This window comes from Aedes aegypti, chromosome 2 (genome assembly GCF_002204515.2).
Source record: "Aedes aegypti strain LVP_AGWG chromosome 2, AaegL5.0 Primary Assembly, whole genome shotgun sequence".
NCBI classification, from domain to species: Eukaryota; Metazoa; Arthropoda; class Insecta; order Diptera; family Culicidae; genus Aedes; species Aedes aegypti.
The window spans coordinates 269691813-269714693 of record NC_035108.1 but is presented as its reverse complement, the minus strand read 5'-3'; the positions used below and the strand labels follow the sequence as shown (position 1 = coordinate 269714693).

The window sequence follows — 22881 nt, the reverse complement described above, 5'->3', positions numbered from 1 at the left end:
GAGCTTCTGAAGAACTAACTAAAAAAAGTCGCGTAGATTTTTCTCGGAATTAATACTGCGAATTCTCTTAATATTCAAACAGGAAATCTTCCAACAATAATTTAGGAACTTAAATCGTTTTATGCAATATTTTTTTCAGATTTTCTGTCATTTATTCATGAACAACTCTGAGAACACACCAAAAAATTAATCTATGGAATCCAAAGGAAGTTTCTGAAAATATTACGGCCCAGATAGCCGTAGCGGTAAGCACGCAACTATTCGATAATACGATGCTGGAATGTATTCGTACCGTCACAATGGGTAACTTGCAACACATGTAACATGTGACCGAATTGACGTTTTCTGTAGCATGGATTAAAACTATATTAATCTAACGACGATTTTGGCGATAATTTGAGCATTGTATCTATTTTGGTTGGTTTGCTGGAAGTGAAAATCATTTCACACGTTTGGCAGCGTCCATTTATTACGTAACGCTTACGCTTACAGCAGCAATATGTGTACGCGAATGGACGATAAAAAAGTGTAGCTGTCATATTTTTTGCGTTCGAATAGTTCATTTCGGCTGATGTATTAGAGTTTTGGCCGAAATGCCTTATTTTTTGACAATGATTAACTGGTGACTAGTGAAAGTGTTTCCTTTTGAGTGAAAATCTCATGTTGTTGTGAATTGAAGAGCTAAATGAATCTGGAAGCAGGATTTGGAAGCAGGTTATCTTGATTCACAAGAGTTGAAGCAAGTGCGTTTGTGGACGTTAAATATAAATTTGGTGAGATAGTCCCATTTGATCATTTGTGTAGGTTTTCCACTTGTATTTTGATTCTAACACAAGGTCCGTAAGTTTAAGTAACACATCCAAAAGTTTCATATTTTACAAAACCGATCCAAACCATTAATCGTGAATTTTATAAGAAAGTCATTCTGCGACATTAATTTTGATTAAATTATAGAAATAGTAGACCACAAATGCCGACATCTACAAATTTTGGAAGACCTTTCGATTCTGGCTCGGTGCAAAAACCGAATGTTGCTAAAATCGAACGGGATGTTTCCAAAACCGTTAAGACGCTGTGTCGATATAAATTCCACAGTTGAGGCAGTAGTTTGTTCTTGCCAGAGTGCTATACTAAGTTTCAATTTTGTATTTCTGCCTATATTTGAATACCATCCCTTGTCTCTGTATTATTCATTCCATGTGAATATAGTTTTCATTTCATTTCTGAAAGCGAGTAATGGCGCTTAAGCCAAGGCTCTAGAGACAGGACATGAGGCCTAAATATTCTAACTATTATTGTTCTAACTATTATGAGAATTACATTTTTTTTGTTTGTGGAAACTGTGATTAATTTTAAAAATCTGTATCAAAGGTAACTTGCAGATCTGTCATTGTTAAGCGTGGGCTTTGTAGCCGTGAGGTTAGTGTCACCAGGCATTTATTCACATCGTGCTATGGAGTGTGGGTTTGATTCCCGCCTCGGGTGGAAAACTTTTCGTGAGGAAAGTTTTTCGGCTGTGCCTTTGGGCGTTGCATGCTAGTCCGTTGTCTAATGTGGTGCTTCTTTCAAAGGGCCAAATGCCCACTGGAAGCATTGACGTGTCGGTGTCTTTAAAAAAAAGCCGCTGCACACTGAGGCATGTCTGTATTAGTAGTCAATTTTTTTTTTTAAGTGATTGTCAGCTCATATATCTTGGAAAAAGCATGGGAAACTTAAAACTCGTACGTTTATTTGTTTGCGATTGTTTCAAATTACGGAAGGCATTTCTACGAAGCATAAAATCACAACAAAAATTTAGCAATTCAGACCAAGCTGCCATAGTGCGATGCGTCGCGACGCTTCTATCATGTGAGCACAATCATCGCGATCGTTAAGCGCAATGATGTCAGAGTTGCAATCCGTGAAATCACAGCGTTTAGTGAGAATTGTGCATAAAAATCATTAAAATTTCATTGAATCAGAATTTGTTCTTTTAATATGCGATTTAAGAGCTAATTTTAATTTTCAATGCTTGTGTTTATATAAAAACATAACACAAATATTATATTTTTTCTTTGTTTGTTTTGTAAATGTACATGGCACGGCGATACTACTACTATTACATCAATTATGATTCTAATGATTCTTTGAGTTACACATCGCTTCATCTTAAGCAATATCAGAAACAATCTCTGGAAACTCTGAGGGAATTTTTGGTTCAAACCTTGGATGAACTCCTACAAGAATTCCTAGTGTAGTTTTTGCCTCATGGAAATATTGATGGATTTGTCGGCATTGGGACATTTCCTATAAAGATGTTTCAAGTTTCGCATACATTTATGTGTGGACGTTTTTCCCAAAAAAAAGGTTTGGCGTAACATGAGTTATATGCTCCCTATAAAATGAAATATGTTTTTTTGTAAACATTAGTTACACGAATCGTCTGTTATGGCAAATGTCTGCAACACGTTTTTAAGGAAAATGTATCAAGCTCGGTACTCAAACAACTTCAAAATGGTCCAGAAGTAACTTTTTTTTCCTATCCAAAAACACAACATTAGAGATAGTTAATTTAAGTTAATTAAAGTGGCAGGACGTACCTTAATACACAAAAATGCTTCCGAATTCAATTTTTCAAAAAGTTATGGAAAGGAGATTACCTACATTTTGAGGGGTGATCCATCCCTCCGTACCCCTCCCCGCTTTTGTTTGATCCGAAAAACCTTGGCTTTTTGTTTTTCTATAGTAATATTACTAACCATCATGAAAACAAAAATTCCATGAAATTTCTCGTTCTCTAAATTGGCCAAGTTCGTCCTCTTAGTCCAAGGTAGGCAATTTGGACCATTATGGTTTTCCCGGAAGAGGATACCGGTGAATCCGGATTTGTATAGAAGTGTTCATGTGAAAATGGTTGTATTTCAGTCAAATATGGACCAATTCGAATTCTGAAGCCAGGACTCGCCAGAAACGTTAGCCTTAAATATTTGGTGACGCTGGAAGTTGACGAATTACCCCAACCCATCCCTCTCCATGTTTAGCTTAAAATTTTATGATTTATTGTGCTAAACTCTAGGAAATTTGCTTATCACTGCAAAAAGATGCATTCGATAGGTGCGTCGTATGTCAACTTTTGTAGGAGTGCGAGTCCAATGGGAAATATCGCATCCGTTGGGGATTCTGTGGTTTCAAATGGATGAGGATCCTGAGTTTTTGAAGATATTACTAGGAATCTGATAAACGCTATACGAATCTCAGGAAATCAGAAGAATTCAAGGATTTCGGCGGAAATCCTGGATTTTCAATAGGGATCCTCCTCGGATGCATGTAGAAAATCCAGTATTTCGGTTGAAATTCTTCGATTCCTTGAAATGATATTGGAATCGAACGGAATTTTTGGTTTTAGTTGTGAGTTTTGGGATTTCGTTGGTTTATGGTGGATGTTCTAAATTTTTGGTGAGAATGTTGGTTTCCAATTGACGATTAGAAATTCTATAGGTAACTCTAAGATTCCGGTATGAATATTGGATTGGAAACTGGAGTTCTAAGTGTTTATGGGAGTTCCTGGATTTAAGAGGAAATTCTGGTGAAAGTTCTGGTTTTATGGTAGGTATGATTTCGACCAGGATGTCGAAGAATTAGATTATTTTCTTGGATTCCAGTGCTTTAATTTCTGTAATTTCCATGAAAACTGTGTTATTCCGATTTCGGAAAAAAAAACATAGGGGCAGTTTTGGGGTTCCGATTGAAATTCACGAATTCGGTGGCAATTATCTGGAATTTCTGTTAGGTTTCCTGGGACTCTGGATGGAATTCTGTGATTCTGGTGGGAGTTCCTGAAAGCAATTCAGAGATTGCAATGGATGGAATTCTGAAACTTTTGAAGAATTCTGGAGGGATTTCTGTTTTCGATGAAAGTTATGCACACTCAGTTGATCTCGGCTAATTTTCATTCTTTAGCCGAGATCCACACAGCCGAACAGTCAGCAACTGAGGTTTAGCTGATATGTCAGCAAAAAGTTAGGTTTGTTTATAGCAGCACCTTTGAGTGCCACTGACATCAAACGTCACTTTTGCTGAGATGTCAGTAAACGAACTTTAACCGAGATTTGCACAGCTGAGATCGGCATTCTGATTCAAGTGTGTGGGATTCTATGAGTATGAGTCTCGATATTTATTTGAAACTTCAGAAAGCGTTCAAGTTCTATAGTGAACGTTAGAAAATTATCTCTGAGAATTCTTGATTCCAATTGTTGATCAGAAGTTCCGGCACGAGTGCTGGATATCCAGTTGGAATCCTTGGACTCCGGTGAGAGTTCTGGGATTGGGAATTCTGGAATTTCAGTGGAAATTGAAAATTCCGGATGTTCCCTGGAGGCTCCTCGATCAAATGCAGTGTACCTTCTGTATATCAAGCATAGAGAATTTTATCAAATCACACATACACACTTGGTTTGGATCCTTTTTACTGCTCCATCTCAGGCAATTAGAAATTTTACTCTCTGACTAAGAAAAGTGCTAAAAAAGGTAGTATTTAAAAGCGTCAAATCGTCTTCGATGAATTTCTTGCTTTGGCCTATCAGGAGACCTTGACCAGGAAATGGAGAGACGGCATGTTCTACAATATATGGGTAATCGATACTTTCTCCGAACAAAAAACATCACGTAATATAAGAGCTCCACATTTCGAAAACATCAACATAGAACGTAAGCTCATACTTCCTATCCTCGATCCTTCCGGGACGTGTTGACGCCCGATCCAACCCGTCCGTTACAATGGCGTCCCGAACCAGACTTTGCACGAGAGTACGATCGCAATAGTACGGTTCTGCTTTGCGGGAACCTTGCGAGTTGAAATGATGCTGAGCAAAGTGCCCAACCGGAATCCCACCGTGGCCATGATGTGGCTGAGGCGACCGGGGACGAACCTGCAAATGGAAAAGAATACGATGTAAAAACTGTCGATAATATCTACATGTAGCGATCGTGATTTTTAGAGTAGGATAGAGCAAAATTTGTAAGCAGCTTACCGACATCCATTTCCAGCCGGGCCTACCGACGCGGGCCAGAAAATGGAGCACCTGCTCTTCAGGTGTGTCGAAACTTTCGTCCTTGTCCCGGTAGGTGGATTCCGCCGTACTCTCGCCATTGTTTTCTACGTCTTTGAGACTGTTATACTCACAGTACACCCAATCCGGGTGAACCTTCCAGTTAGAGCCTTGGAAGTGTTCGGTAACTGCGGGGAAGAAATGTTCAATTTAGAAGGCTGTCGCAAAACATAACTGATCAATCATTACCATTATTGTGTGAATGCCTAATCTCTATTTGGGCATTCAACTCATGGATACCGTAGTTGTCGGGAAGAGCAATTCCCAAGGAAAATGGAGTACCATCGATTGGGCCATAGAAGTACCTAGTGACGAAACAAATGTGTCATAATTGAAATAGACAATTAAATCTTGCATATTCTTACTTTTGAGGCCTCAAAGTAACGCGCTTCATTCCGTCCATATGTGTGAGAACGGTCAGCTCGTTTTCACCTTCTTTTTGAAGGACCATTTCATTTCGTAACTGTAAAAGTAAGGACAACATTATTGCTATAGCTCGAATTTATTATTAATCCTACTCCCACTCACTTCTTGGAGAACATTCGTAAATCTATGTTCATGGCGTTCACTTATCCCATTGCTAGGATTATCCGCTTCGGGCAGCTCCACTTCGGTCAAATCAACCGAATTGTACTTATGCTTCAGCGATGCACTGTACTGTCCGTTATCGCTCATAGGCCGCAAGTCCGGATGGTACAAAACTCGTCCGTTGTTATCAACGACAAATGAGTACCCATTCACGCCCAATTTATGCTGTGGAATCATTTTCTGAATCTCCTCTATAGGAACATCGGTACCCACAACCCCGAGCAAGTTGGCAGCCCTAGATGAGTGATTTCGCCGATCGAAAACAGGCGTTGAGACTGTCGTCACCAGTTTACGTTTGTTTTCGTTTTCACGTCCTAGAATTCCACTACGACCTCCGGTGAATACCGGGCTCCAATGGACGGGGTGGTCCGCTTGGTACAAAACCATTGGTCGGGCCATCACCAAGGCGTATTCCACAACCTTTCGCTTAGCTTCTTCAACGCTGTTGATTTGGACGTAGAATCCTGGAAGAAACAACGTTTAGTAAATTGGTGTCGCACAGGGTAGAGTGAACTCCAAGAATCAACCTTTATTATCGCAAGCCATTTGGTACAAATTCTTCCCGCTACTTTTATCCGTTCCAATCAGGTAAGTGAAGATTCTAACGGGCATATGTGGATGGTTGTAGTGTTTGATCACATCGGCAAAAGTGTCACTGGGTCCGTCGGTAATCAACATAATGGCTTGATTGCACTGGCTTCCCTGGGAGCTCTGATTGTACTGGAAGAGGACATTAGAAGTGAATGATTAACATTGGTACTCTTTCAAAATATATTCCTTACTAACCCTTCGAAGCAACTCAAAAGCCGACTCCAATGCGGCCGAAAAGTTTGCTGTGTTTTCACATTCCACCGATTGGATTGCGGTTTTTACTTCTTTGATGTTGTCGGGAGTTGCACGAACCTAGAAAAAAAAAAATGATAGTATTGAGTTATATTCGTTGATTTTTATGACAAAGGAAAGATTTCATAAAGAGAGTGACTCTTTAATAATGTTCAATGTAACCGCTTAAAGCACTTAGCGCTCCAAATTAACGATATAGAGCTTGTATAGGGTTCATGAGTCGTTATACTGTTCTATATGAGCACTGTATGCCAGATTTGGTGAAATATAGGACTACGTGTACTTTCTTGTTACCTGTGGTTTAAATATGAAACCGAGTAAGTAGAAAACATCATATAAATAATCTTGATTGGTTGGTTTTCTACATGTTGTTAAAACTCTTAACGGTCGTCAGCATCAGCATTCAAGAGTGATATCACGTTGCTACATCTGCTCTTGTATTTTTATTCAATTTCGCGATAAACCATACATAAAAAATAGTTTGAAGTATCAATACTGTTAGTGCTTCTGGTGGTCTTCTGAGTCGTCGCGTATTATAAAGAAGAAACCACCGAAAATTGTGAATTTTAGAAGAAATTTGTGACTCTAAAATACCAACTATAACTGTTATGAGTGGCCGTAATAAACGCACAGCCATGGATGAGTGCTTGACATGTAATGGTGAAATCAAAACAGACGACAAAAGAGTTGAGTGTTTGTTCTGTAGCAACACACTGCATATGAAGTGTGCTAGACTGTCTGAGGCGCGATACAATAAAATCCAGAAAAATAACCATTTTTACTGTTCCACGCAATGTGAGTCATCGCACTCGAAGAATAAAAAGATGGATGAGTTACTCTCATCGATAAAAACTTTGCAAGTGTCTTTAAACAAGATCGATGAAAAATGCGAAGCAAACATGGAATGCCTGAAGAAGACTGATCAAACAATGGTTAAATTTGGCATGTCACTTAATGGACTTTCTGCAGCCCAAGCCGAAATGCAAATTTCAGTGCAAGAAGTGAAATCGTCACAGGATTTCATAGCTGCACAATACGATGATATTAAATCGTGCTTCGAGCATATGAAAATCGAATGTGCAGCAATCTCTACTAAAATGGGTGAACACGATAAACTTCTAGCTTCACTGAATTCATCAGTGAGCGATATGCAGAAGCGACTGCGTATAGCGGAGCAAGCCGCTCTGAAGAATGTACTAATCATCAACGGTGTGCCAAAATCACTCACTCTCAGTGAAACCATAATCGTCTCCAAGATTGCTGCTGCTGTCGGTGTGCAACTCTACTCGCCTGATATAGAAAGAGCGCGACGTTTCAAAAATGGTATGATACATGTGGAGTTCAACAACTCAAAAGTTCGCAACGATATTCTCCGAGCGCGCAAAGGCAAATCTCTGTATCTTGACGAGATCGTCTTTGAAAACGTTAATGCTACTGGTGCCGGTACAAGCCGATCGTCACCGAATACTAGGAATCAACATTCTCAAGTATTCATAAATGAGAATCTCACAAGAGAGACGAGAATGATCTTTCGGGCCGCCAAGTCGCTTCGTGTTTCACATGGCTACAAGTACGTGTGGTGCAACAAGGGAGTTGTATACTGCAAACGCGATGGCGTCTCAGATGTGCACATCATTGATACTATCGAGGATGTCAACAAATTCCGTTCTCCAAGAAGATCTTAACCGTCTCTGCTCGCTGCTGTTGCTGTTGTTGACCTGGTTCTACTGTTGTCACCCCCAAAGAGATTTCCTTAACAATGTCGATCTGAGTAATAATCTTAGTATTAGATATAGACCACATGATGAAATTTTTAATACTTCTTCTTTGAACATTCTGTCAATTAACATCAACTCTATTAAAAACAAAATTGATGAATTAAAGTTATATTTGTCTAACTATCAATCAACTGTTCATGTAATATGTATTACTGAAATACGTCTGCGTCCTGGAGAATTATATTTATGCCAACTGGATGATTATGTTGAAATATGCTGCCCACGATCATCAAGAACTGGAGGTGGTGCATGTATGTTCGTACATAGTTCGATTGCATTCGATACGTTAGTAAATGAAGAGTTTCTAGAGGGTAGTTCAATCGTTGTAGCTCTTCGTTATCCAAAACTCAAAGTTGGAGTTGTGTATAGACCGCCTCATGCTGATTTCGCAGCTAGTCTAAATTTTATAGACAAACTACTGGAGAAGCACAATGGAATGATATATGTAGGAGATTACAATATTAATTTATTAAGTTCCTCTTCGGCTTATTATCGATCAATGGTTACGTCAAATGGATATTCAATACTTAATAAGCTAGATACGTTTAGTTTCACCCATGGAAATAGCTCGTCTGGAACAATTATAGATCATGCGTATACGGATGTAACAAATTACGAATATGCTGTTGGCTTACATGATATTAGCTTTTCAGATCATAGAGCAATGTTGATAAGTTTGAAAGGTATTTCGAATGTTATAGCCAAAGATGCAGCTAAAAAAGTTCTACAATATAATTTAGAGCAGGCTTCTACGGACTTTAACCAAACAGTCGCACAAGCTACAAACTTAAACGAATTTTGCATATTGGCATCTGATGTTATAAAAACCAACTCACGGACAGTTAAGATTAAGCAAAAACGAACTTGTAAATTGCCTTGGATTGATAAATTTGTTCTTAATCAAATCCAAATCAGAGAGCACCTTTATCGAAGAACCTTAGAATGGCCTAATAATGCACAAATTAAAGTAAATTACTGTAGGCAAAAAAAACTATGTATCGAAAATCATTCGATTTAAAAAGAAACAGTATTACAGCTCCTTAATAGATAACAATCGTTATAACATTAGAAAAGTATGGAACATTATGAACCAAATTATAAATAAAAAAAACAACATCAAATATTTACAAAACTGTAACGGAAATAATTGTTGGAGGATCAGTTGTATCCGACAAGACGGGGATTTGCAATGCTTTTAACGGATGTTTCGTTGATATTCCACTTCAATTACACAGAATACTCCAATCTCAGTCTAATAATCGACAACAGGTGTGTACTTTGAACAGAAGTTTAACAAGGTCAATAATGATGTTGCCAGCATCTATCAACGAAATAGCAAACTATATTCATAACATAAAGAATTCAAGCTCTGCTGGAGTAGACTTGATACCTGTAAAGTTTTTGAAACAAAATGCTGATGTTATACTTCCAATTTTTACCACTTTTCTGAATCAATCAATATTAGAAGGCGAATTTCCAGACGCATTGAAAACAGCAAGAGTAACTCCCATTTTAAAATCTGGAAGGAAATCAATGGTTGAAAATTATAGACCAATAACTATTCTATCTAATTTGTCAAAGCCGTATGAAAAACTGATTCACAATAGGTTACTCGATTTCTTTGTCAAAAATGAATTGATCAACAAAAACCAGTTTGGATTTCAGTCTCGTTCTAACACTGTAGGTGCTGTAGTAAGTCTGATAAATAATATTCAAACAAATATAGATAAGAAAAAAATATGCTCCGCAATATTTATAGATGTTTCTAAAGCATTTGATTGTGTCCCGCATGACCTGCTTTTATAAAAATTGTCGAGATATGGAATAAGAGGGAATGCTCATAGATTGATTCAAACATATCTCAAGGATAGAAAACAAATAGTGCAGTTGGATGGTCATAGTAGTTTTGAATGTAGAATACAATATGGAGTGCCACAAGGATCAATTTTAGGACCACTATGTTCATAATTTTTGTTAATGATCTGTTTGATCTGCCTCTGAGAGGTACACTGATAATGTATGCAGATGACTCTGCACTAATATACAATTCTGAAAACTTAGAAGAACTATTTGAAAACATGCAGTATGATCTAAATATTATCAATGAATGGTTTTCCAATAATGGACTAACCATAAATGCTGGAAAATCAAAATACTTAATATTTTCCAGCACTGATCGATATAATAACATAAATTTCAATTTATGTTTAGGAGTTAAACACCTAGAAAAAGTATACGATCATACTTACTAAGGACTAATAATACAACAAAATCTCAAATGGAACAATCATATCAATAGTATACTCTCAAAAGTATCTAAATTTCTCGGAATGTTAAGACGATCTAGTTACATACTACCTCCAAAAGACAGAAAAAACTTATATTATGCTCACGTCCACTCCCAATTAACATATTTGAATATAATCTGGCACAATGCGCCAGCTTACTTAATCAACAAAATTGCTACTACTTTAAATAAGTTCATGCGAGTCATATTCTGGGAGCAATATAATAATCCTGAAATAAGAACGATTGATCTGTATTCAAATAATTGAATGTTGAATTTTTCTCAAATCAGTTATTATAACGAACAAAACAGCTTGTTTGTTTATAAAGTCAAAAATAATCTCATAAAAAATGAATTGAACTTACAAAATAGTCGTAATTTCCATAGATATGAAACACGTTCTATCAATAATCTAAGAATTTTGGCACCACGAACGAATTACTTGAGATTAGGATGTATGTTTAACGCTATAGTTAACTTTAATAATCTGCCATTACAGATTTCAAGCACAGTTCCAATTTATAGATTTAAAAAAGCACTAAAAGAATACATTATGAGCATAGTTTGATCCATAATACATAACTTGAATGCATTGCTAAACGTTATAGAAAGACCTCGCTATCAGTCCTTCGAGACTGTCAGAGGTCTATTATTAACTATCAAATGAGAAGGGAAATTGTTTATTCAGGAAGAAAATGAAACATTGACAGTTGATATACATGAAGACATGAGCGAGTTGCTACAAATCTCTACCCTATGCTTCTGCATGTGAAGCGATAATAACGACATTCGCAAAGGAATGTTCACTAAATAGTAGTGATAGTATGTAGTGTAGCCTGGGTACTGTTGTCTTAAGACAATAGCTAGATTGAGGAGGTACTTTTCGAGCGTCAAGCAAACATCTTCTATCAAAGCCAACAATGAGCTGAAAATGCAGCATTCTATTCTTCGCAAGATGTGGAAACGCGCAATCGGATGGAAGTCGATCAACGCAAGTATACGCAAGGTAAGGTTGAGTATCTTATGTACATCATCAAGATAATCCGGAAGAACAGCCTGCTCGCTGTATCGAGCTACAATGGTCAATGATGCGTTGCCCTAGCAGCGTCTCGAGGTATGGTATTTTGACCAAAGATCATTCTTTCCTAGCAAAGATATAACCAAGACTCCCAAGAAGTCAAGCGGCAACAGTTTGTTGCCGCAATATTTTTGCATATAACTTAAAGCAAATATATATTTGGAAAACTGTCTAACGTGCAAAGTGTCACAGACTAACGGATACTGACTTGCCCACTTTGTGCACAAGGCCTCGATTGTGGCAAAGGGCTTGGGATGAGTCGGCTCCGAAGGTCTACTGGAGTATGAAGGAGCGGTACGGTGCCAAATCTAATCCAAATTTAGCCATGGCTGCATATGGTGAAGGTGCGGCCCAGTATAGCGGGATACCTCTGCGGCCCCCGGCCAATGCGGTATCTACTCACCTGAGCCCTACGGCCTATTGCAGGCTTGTAAGCTCACCGGTGGTGTGCAGACTGTCGTCTTCTCTGATTCCGCAAGCTGTTTCTCCGCCATTGAGCATGGGCGGATTGGTCATTCGTGGTTGATAGAAGTTCAAAGATTCACATGGGTATCCACATGAGTAAACTAGTAAACAACCGTTGTGCTCAACAGCAGGTACCCTCCATGCCATACTGTGAAGTAAATCTCTCCAATCGTATTGAACGCCAAGTGGTTTAACAATCTGCGCATAACAAGAATACAACAGAAGAGACAATCTTAATCTTCGAGATCAGAAAATTCTGACTTGGCTGAGGATCGGACATACATACTCAACTTACTCATAGACCAAGGTTCAGGATCGATACTACGTACCGTTTTGATTCATATTACGGACACTTAAGGCCTCAGTGAAGTATAACCCAGCTTGGACCATACAAAATAAATTATTCTGTTTGATTTTTTAGCGTTATCGAGCGTCGGAAGCCCTTAACTTTCGGATGGTGGGTAAATAATACGCGTCCGCAACTTGAATAATTTTAAATAAATCAAAACGTGTGGCTTTTTCATGATTCTTATTCCGGACGCTCCCTCACTTTTGCCTCATATTCCGGACGCTTTGATTCGAATTACGGACAGCTCATGATAATCATAAATGGAACAGTCAAATCATCAATTGAAATCGTTCAACCACTTAAGAGACGTCTAAGGTAGTTGGGCATTATATATTTGCAATGATATTTATGGAAAACACCTAATAAAACGAGCCTCGAAAATGAGAACTTTTGGACGGCGAAAATTGAAACATTTCATGTGAAATGTTTCCCATACAAACGAGAGTGTCCGGAATTTGAAGCTGTCCGTAATATGAATCAAAACGGTATAGCTATTTGTGCGACCAGAGGTTTGGCATCGAGCCGGCTCGATAAACTACTGTGAGCTTCAATACTCAATTTAGGAGATGGTGCTCTACCATCCACGAGGTCGATAGATGGGTCGATGTTATGGCACGCGAGACCGCAGTGGAGTTAAGGTATAGATTCACCTAAGATTTTAGGAACAATTGGAATTTATGCCCTCGAAAGACCGTTAATAACTAGAGGATTTTTGTACCTTCCTTCTCGTCGTACACTTAATGTACGGGCTTAATGAGCCTATACGATCCATGTGCAATGTGTTTAATTCAGTGTATTATTTGTTTGATTTTGACTCGTCTATAGAAATTTTGAAAAATCGACTCCGTAATGCTCGTTATTATTAGCTATGTTAGAATAACTTTAGATTAAGTAGATCATGTAGACCATGTTGTTCGATGATTATTTCACATTAAATAAATAAATAAATAAATTGGACACGGCAATACCTATTTGGTGGTGGTGCTCCAATTGAGAGATCCTTAGAGTGGTCGAAGCTATGGCATGTGAGATGGCATACTCGACAAAGTATTGTACATGGCAATATCTTGCTTGGAAGTGGTGCTCCAAGATATCGGTACATAAAGGAATCGATACTACAGCAAGTTGTGCTGCTGTACACGACAAGGCTGCAACACCTAGGCTAGCAAAGCCTAGCTAGGAGTTTGGTAGGAGAGCCAACCTTCTAGCTAAGCGCATTTAAAGTTGCACTAGAAAGAAAATTACGATTGGATTATGTCATAAATTTAAAGCTCATCATGATATTCCACTAGTAGAAGAACACCGACCTGGCTGTCTTGAAGGTTCTTCGAAAGTGGAAACTGTCATCTGCCGGTATTTTGCACAAAACACCTTTTCGTGCAACATGCTCACCAGATAATGATGGTGTAACCTGGGCGATGGATTTTGAAGAAATTTGTTCGAAGTGTTACGCTTGTTTGCCTGTAGGAAGGGAGTCAACGGTAGCAGGAGCGGGAGCACTAAGGCGAGAACGATGACGGGCCTGTAGAGAAGGTGGCTTGGAAAACAAAAGGCATTTTGACCAGATCTCCGGAAGATTTGGGAAAAGTGATTGATACCGTTTTGATTCATATTGCGGACACTTAAGGCCTCAGTGAAGTATAACTCATCAGAAAGCATATAAAATATATCATTCTGTACAATTCCTCCGTGTTATCGACGCTTTAAAACACTTAACTTTCGAATGGTGGATAAAGAATACGCTTCCGCAACTTGAATAATTTTGAATAAATCAAAATGTGTGGCCTTTTCAGGATTCTTATTCCGGACGTCTCTTCACTTTTGCCTCATATTCCGGACACTTTGATTCGAAATCCGGACAGCTCATAAAAATCATGGTTAGAAAGGTCAAATCATCAATTGAAATCGACAACCCATTAAATAGACGTCTGAGGCAATTGGGTATTATAAATTTGTATAAATATCTATGGAAAATGATTATTAAAACGAGCTTGGAAAGTGAGAACTTTTGAGTGGCAAAAATTGAAACATTTCGTGTAAAATACAAAGTTGAGTGTCCGGAATTTGAAGCTGTCCGTAATATGAATCAAAACGGTAAGTTGAAACAAGCCCGCCAGATTCAATCAAATACCGAACGAGCGGCTGAAATACGGTGGAGTAGTGTTGTCAAGAGCGATAGTCTGAATTATCATCTAGATTAGGGATGTAAAAGTACAACCGGATGACTGGGGCAGACACACGACACTACTGAGCACCAACAATTATTATACGATGAAAAAACGTTCGTGGCTATCTGCAGTGGAGGGTTTAGGGACAAAATGTCGAAAGACAAAACGTCTAAAGCCAAAACTTCGAATGCCAAAACGTCGAATCCCAGATCGTCGAAAGGGACAAAACGTCGAAAGGACACACGGATAAAAATCGGATCCCCACACCATGATTTACAAATCATGAAATTCATAAATTGGTTAGGTCATAATATCAGGATCACAAATCATGGTTCCTGGAGTCATAATCATGATTCCTCATAAGCGTAACATCGGGTGTGAAAACACTAAGCGGCGCACTTTGCTTCATCACATTCGTATCGATCACTTTTTATTCAAGATGACGAAGCGATTGAGTGGTAGAGTACGTGGCTCACAATCAGAAGGTTCTTGGCTCGAATCTCAATGCATGCTATTTTTAACTTTTTTTTTGACGTTGGATAACGTCTTACGGCAACATACTGGGGTACAATTTCGAAAAACGAAAAATCGCTCGCGTCACGAAAAGTGGTTAGATTTTGACTGTTAATAACTTACTAACACCCGCATAAATTTTTAAGATTCTTGCACCAATCGATTGCAAATCTTTCTACGAATCTACTCAAATAATGAAAACTATTGATTTTCATGACTAAACTATTGAACAATTGGTAAATATCGAGGCATGTCTTATTTTTAATAGAAAAGCACATTTTTCTTGCTGTTATAAGGTTTTGACGTTTTGGAGTTTACATGTGCCGTAATTAAGTGATAATTGATCATTTTTCATGGTTTTTCTTGTCTGTTTTCAATCATGTTGAAAATGCCAAACAACTGAATACAATTACGACGGTCAGCCTCTTTGGCTCATGTGCCAAAATTTTATAACAAATGTGGTTTTAGTGCTAAAAATCATCCCTTAAATAGAAAATCGGGGAACCCATTTCGGGGTGAAATTGATCACTTGTCAATGCGATTATTGTTATTTTTTGAAACGACTCTACATAATGAATATGAGCTCCCTGAATTCGAATATGCTTGCAAGATGCTTAATAATGCAATATGTAAAGAAATAATGAATAGTTAATTTCAAGATTTGTGATAAAAACGCCTTGATGTAGGCAATTTCTTAAGGATAAACCTGATATATAACAGAAATTTAATTATTTCAACCGTATGAGCTAATTGGTACCAGTTTAGAAGATGGAATCGGGCTCGGGGATATATTTTAAGCATCCTTACAAACTTTACTTACTTTGAATAATTCCGTTGTCGTCGTCGCTACCTACATGCAAATGCATGCTAGAGCGATCAGAGTATTAATTTGTCAAACAAAGGGTTCATTCAAATATTACGTAACGCAAAATTTGCCAAAAATTTTAAATTTTGGTATGGACCGTAACACTCTGCTAGACCCCCTCCCTCCCCCTGTTGCGTTACGTAATATTTGAACGATTCCAAAGAGCTAAAACTAATCAGCAACAGCTAACTAGAAAACTAATCAACCAAAATTATAATTGATAAATAAATAAATTAATTAATAGTTATAGATGAAGTGTCTCTGGTTGTAACTCTTTTACATCGAATGACCCGTTTTGTTTGAAATTGTGCTGCAATTCACGTTCTCCACGGATACGACGAGTCAGTTGGATGTCCTTCGGTATGATGCTGACACGCTTGGCGTGGATCGCGCACAGGTTGGTAATCTTAAACAAACCGATCAGATAGGCCATTCGCTTCCTGCAGGACCATGACGGCCGAGCTCTGGAATCGCAGATTTGCCCGGATACCACTACGAAGCAGAAAAAGTTCTTCATGGTGCGGAACTTCTTCGAGTATCAAAAGGAACTTAAACATCGATTTGAGCAAAGAGGAGAACATGGAGCTCGCGGACTTCATGGAGAAGTACCTCAACCTCAATCTGGATTCGTAAACTACTAAAGCAACCAATCTTAGTGGATCATGCGTGGACCTAACGTTAGACCGAAATATTTGTTTGGGAAGCAAGAGTTACCGCTCATGCTTATTCTTCCATCGACCGAGTCTATCGGTGTTGAAGTGTTAACCGAACCAAACTTACACCACCTGTGCTAACACACAATGTCCACAATAGGTCAGAATTGCAACAAATAATATGAAAATTGATTGGATTTTTATCAGTAGAAATCTTTCATAAGTTTGTGCCGGTCTTAAGCCAGGAAATAGATGAAGCTAACGTTATCCAACGTCAACTTGGCGGTTGTATCTCGGAAACAACCTCTTACTTTTTTATTTTGTCGATCATAAACGGATGCGCGGCTCAGCATTTTTGGCATTTGAATCATGATTCCGAGCAATCAGCTACAAAAACCTAACGCGTGTGTTGCGTTACGGCAATCTGACTCATGATATCATGAGTCCAAATCATGGTGTATTTTCATAAGACGAAAACACACTTGAATCATGATATCATGAGTGATAATCTTGTATTTGGATTCTGATTTCTACCCGTGCAAAACATCGAAAGCGACGAATTGTTTAACATTGCTTGCCAGACTTAATTTTTACACATCCGGGTCCATTAAATATGCTATGAATAAGGTTTGGCACATAATGAATAATTTATTCTTTCGATAAAAAAACATTCTTCCAAGAAATTTTATTTCCTTCATTTTTTTACTTTTCGACGTTTTGTTCTTTCGACGGTTTGTCCCTTCGACGTTTTGTCCTTTCGACATTTTGGCATTCGACGTTTTGTCTTTCGACCTTTTTTCACCCAACCGCAGTGGAGTCAAGAGTTATTGTCGCGAAATTCAAGAGTATTTTAGCCAATGACTACCATAATTTCGGAGCGTAGAGACATCTTGGACGTGATCGACGATTCGCTAAACTGCAATAGCCATGTAGATTATTCTTGCAGCGAAAGCTACTTCATGGTACATGTAGAGATGATGAGAAAATGGCAAATAAGAGTGTCCGCAACTAATATTTGACAGGAGCTAATGTGAGATGAGATGGTTGGCGTATAGTCAGAGTGAACCAAGTAATATTTTTAATATTCTCACACATCTTGGTGTTACTTTCAAACAATATAATGAGAAGTGATAATCATGGAAACACATAATCCAAACCTCTAATAAAACGATTTTGTGTGGACTGAGTGTACTCTGACTGAACTAAAGAACACCGTTCATTGCTTTGATTCATTCTGACTGCACAATTTCTTGGAAAATACCAATCATTAATTAATCAAATTTTAATGTTTGCATGGGCAAACTGGGTTCATGTCTCTAAGATAAACATATCACCGATATCCTTCGACATCAGTATCGTAAATCCCTCAAAAATGCATATCTTTAATTCTGAAATCAGTGACATTACGAACTGAAGTAATTTATCGAAATAGAGTAGTTTTATTTCATTTTCAGTGTACAAGAGTAGGAACCATAATAGCTTTCACAAAATTACACTTGGAAAATGAATCTAGGTTGAAGGCACGGTTGAATATCCGCCGTAGTGGAACATTTTGAGTTTGATACGACAAAAAATAGCGCTTACGACCAGTGCCAGATTTGGGCTTCGGGGGGCCCGGGTCAAATCTCATAAAGGGGGCCCCTTTATACAAAATTCAGCACGTTTTGAGATTCCACAAACTAACGCATTGAGTTTGTGTTTTGACTGAGTTGGTCGGTCCAAACATGTCCGTCCAAACGGAAAAATATAACAATTCTTAGGAGGTTGGCTTGTTTTTTGGCTTAATAATTTGTATAGAGTGAACAATTTCTGAAAATCTTCAAAATCGTTTTTCTCCAAAGCTACTTTTAATTATTTTTAGTACAAATTTTCAATTTGTCTCTGGTTGCCGCCTTCTCTGAAAGGAAAACAAAAATAAAGTATTTACAGTACTGGCAAGAATACAGTACACAAGGCCGATTGACCTGAAAATTGAACTGCACGGTGGAAAAAAAACTTCAAATTGGATTTGTAAATGAATCATAAAATTCTATGCAAGGGTATGTTCTTAAAATCCACCCATTTTGACAAAAATGTCCAAATTTTGATACTAAAATATTTTGAAAACAAACAAAACAATTTAGGATAAGTATCATCTTCTACAATGTTTTGCATTTCATCTAAGTGAAAAAACTTGCAGAGCCATGCCTCTTTCTAAACATTCACACTTCAAAAATATTCAAATTTGAAAATTTCAGTATTTTCCTCAAAACAGTATTTTTTAATAGCTTCCAAACTCTTGAATATAATTTGGTTAATTTCTAATAAATCAAATTTCAAGCTATTTATGAGATGTAGTTCAAATTTCAGGTTAATCGGTTTGTTAGAAGCTGTTATACAGTTCCCTTAACTTGACAATTGTTGTGTGAAAATTTAAAAATAATCACTAAAAAATTTCCTTTACGTCTCATGTTCCTGATAGAATTGAAAATATGTTTAAATTTTTAAGTTCTGATAGGAACCAGATAAACTCTTTATATTGAGCAGTACTTTAGAGGTTTAGCCATATTTTTCAGATCCTGCAAAAATGTTAAGCGTATTTTCAATTCAATATTTTTGAAAACCAACTAGATAAGATTTCGAAGGCTTAATATTCATGATTTTTTTTTGTAACATATTGATGCCCAAGCAGCACATATTGTTACAAGTAGCTTACAGCAACGGCTACTTAACATATTGAATAGTTACAATATGATACATTAGCAACATGAAAAAATACTGCTATGTAACCGAAAAAGCGCAAAAAGTCGAGCCTTATGTAACTTGTTTGTTCGTTACATAAGAAGTTTACAAGCGACTGCTATGTAATTTGTTGATTACGCATGGGTTTTCCTGCGACAAAATAAATGAAACGGCGTTGAACTTGTTGTTACTTTCTGACAGTTTTGGAACCGAACAACCATTTTAGAATTGAATGTCAATAAAAGTAATACGTATGATTTTCGAACGCGTAATTATGCACAAGTACATAATAGATTTAACATGCCGATTTGAATTTGTGGTGAAATCAATCATTTTACTTGCTCGAAATTAACGCGCTCATAAGATAGATAGTAATTTTATATTGAATAACACATGATACCTGGATTGTTGAGATATTATTCCATTAGAAGTGACAAAAAAAATGGATATTGACACTGTTACTCAAATCAGCAGTGTTTTTTTTTATTTTAATTTAATTATTTGTGAAGATTGTGATTCCAAAATCACGTTGTTTCGTGTCGCGCAGTTGGATTTTCTGGGTTGCCTATCATAAATCGCCATTTAATTTCATCTTGCTGCAGAAACACTTCCGAATAACTGTTTGAGGACAGCCAATCCAAAATGATGTAAACTATTAAAAAGCTGTTAGAGAGGCTGCAAGTTATAAATTCTACAATTTTAATTAATCACTGGATAAATATCTATGAAAAACAATAACTAGTCATAAAATAGTAAAGTTCTTATATCAAAATTTACAATACGTATTAAAATTTTTGACATGTAGTGTTGACCACTGTCAGCAAGTTACTCGTTTGTTACACATTAGTTACCCAAAAATCTTATGTTATTTTGAAACTGATGTGTAACTATACTGAAACTGCCAGTAAATTACACTGCTGTCAATAGGGGAAGGGGTATTAAAATGAACACCTAAACGATATCGTCTTGTTTTTAATGGGAAAAACGATGAATTTACGATAAATAATCAAATAATGTACAAAAATCCCCTACGCCAATTGACTGGAACATTACAAAAGTATGAAAATTAAATGCTCCGTCCAAGAAAGCACATGGTTTGTGACGTGCTCAAATGGCTCAAAAAGCTCGGAAGATAGTAAATTCAAGCGTGTGCTATAATAAGGGCGCAAGTCGCATGATCGATTTCTTTTCATCGATCCTCTCTTCTGTGAATAAAGGTGACAAGATGCGGATTTGTTAACAATTTTTCACTACAATGAAGTAATGCAATCTTGCGTCCTGGGATGAAACAACGAATTGAATTTAGAAATTGATCAATTTGTGCCAATATTAGTGACTGAGCATAATATGCCCATGATAAGGAAAATAGCGATTTTGATGTGAAAAACATGCTTTTTTTATATAATCTCTCTAATTATGTTCTCTATCAAATAGTAGAAACAACATCCATCCATTTGAGAATATCTAGGGTTAATAAATCAATTAAAAAATGCGTGATTATGGTTATTAACCACGTAGTCATTTATTGGGGGAGGGGAGAGATGCTGCCCAATGACCACGGTCCATACATATTGTAAATTTTGTGTATGTACAAATGACTACTAGGGGAAGGTGGGTCTAAAATTGGGAATAAATTACCGCGTTGTTAATGGTAGCCCCTTGTGCATTTCTGTGCTGTCACTTCAATAGGGTCTAACTAACTTGAGTTATTTCTCTAAATCGATTATGCATATATAATGCATACCTACAGGCGTTTGTTGTGATGTTATTGTTAAATAATAGATACATGCTGATGCGAAAAATTTACATTTGTAAGGTTCTAATTTGAGCGTTACTTCAGCGTGGCTTTACGTTTGGTAGAATTTTAATTCAACAGCTGTTTTGGTGTTATGAAATAGGGGGGTGGGGGTTTTGCCCCCACGAGTTGATTGAAGTTTTGGTCCTTCGATAAGTTTTTCAAGGACAAATTTAACATATTTATTGCACGTAATACAAACTCTGACAGTGCATAAGTGCACCCTGTGGGAGTTAGAATCCCAGAACAAATTTAAACAAAGAAGACAGCCACTGACTGCTGTCGTCTCTAAGTAATTAAGCTTAACAAAACACAATCATTTACGGGATTGACTGTTTAACGAGAAACTTGCGACGATCGACGCGCCACAATAATTCGTGGACGGAGGGTATTAGAACTAAGTTGGAGATGTTGATTTCGAAATTTTGAAATAAACATCACCCCCAAACACTAGCGATTTTGCGATGGAATGTTGACGTTTGCTTACAAATTGTCTAGAGGACCCAAACACTTTAACGTTTAAGGATCCGTCATCGTAATCATCAAAAGCCATTTTTCTGTTCAAAACTGAAATTTACTCGACGAAAATGTGTTCACTGTGTTTCGGTTGGAGAATAAAATACAGTGAACACATGAATATATTCATGATTTTGAACGAAGAAACTGCTTTTGTAAATTATCGAGTTGATGACGGATCCTGCCCCCTTAAACGAATTCTCGTCATTCCGTGTCATCGGCTCAAAGATTGGCGTTCCCCACAAAAGTAGTAAAGAGAACATTACAAATGTAACTCGATGTCTTCGCAGAAATTGTCCTTCATTTCTTAATTTGTTTATTAATTATAACTAGTTCTGTCGCACAACATCAAAAATAGAGAAGTTAATTAACGCAGCGACACGAATTAAGACTAAGACAGCTAAATTTTCACATACTTTCATCGTCATTAAAATATTATGGAAATATTCTTTTTATGTTGGTGGTAAAACAAACATTTTTGAATTTTTTTACCACAGTCCTATAAAACATCTTTGAATGATTATAATCCCTTCGAAAACAGTTCTAAAGGTTTCTGCTTCGACATCATATCATTACGATATTCACCTCATTGAAAAACCTCAACATCTCCGTGCCTAAAATTACATCAGTTTTAATTTCTGAACGTGGTTCTGACTTCAATTTATCTCCGTATCAACAAAAACATTCTTATTTATGCTCTAAATCATCCGTGCGTAATAAAAATCATTGAAATTTGTTGTTCATGCGTAACAAGTTCGGTGTTCATTTTACCATCCTGTTCATTTTTTCACCCCTTCCCCTATGACAAATGGTAAACAAACTTTATGCTGTTACACACATGTGACTTAGCAATCTGTATGTAACCTAGCGTGTTATTTGTTTCTTTGCAACCACAGATTCAATTTCAATGTAACTTATTCATTTTGACAGCTCTAGGTTAAGTTACATGCAAGTAAAAATGCAACACCAATGTAATGTAAACAAAGCGTAAGTTACAATGTAATAGTTTAGTAACCAAGATTGAAAATCATCAATAAGATATGCTACAAATTATCTGAAATGCAACGGCAATGTAATTTGTTTTATTTTTCTAAAATATTGCATTTGTTACCAGTGCTACTTGGGTGGGTTAACAATTGACCAAACCTTACTGTGAGATACGGTGATAAAAAAAA

At 37.2% G+C, this 22881-nt stretch overlaps 1 protein-coding gene across 4 annotated transcripts in view; it reads right to left on the bottom strand.

The window, feature by feature from the left end:
* The window catches only part of LOC5571425 (voltage-dependent calcium channel subunit alpha-2/delta-4), a 206598-nt gene that overhangs the window by 13299 nt on the left and 170418 nt on the right, over positions 1-22881 (bottom strand). For all 4 annotated transcript variants that reach the window (XM_021845058.1, XM_021845059.1, XM_021845060.1 and 1 more), the window contains exons 8-14: positions 6462-6578; positions 6203-6395; positions 5616-6139; positions 5453-5550; positions 5277-5392; positions 5010-5215; positions 4699-4907 (exon numbers count right to left, since the gene is read on the bottom strand). In XM_021845058.1, coding sequence (XP_021700750.1) covers positions 4699-4907; positions 5010-5215; positions 5277-5392; positions 5453-5550; positions 5616-6139; positions 6203-6395; positions 6462-6578 — 1463 coding nt within the window. The remainder of the gene's footprint in view (positions 1-4698; positions 4908-5009; positions 5216-5276; positions 5393-5452; positions 5551-5615; positions 6140-6202; positions 6396-6461; positions 6579-22881) is intronic.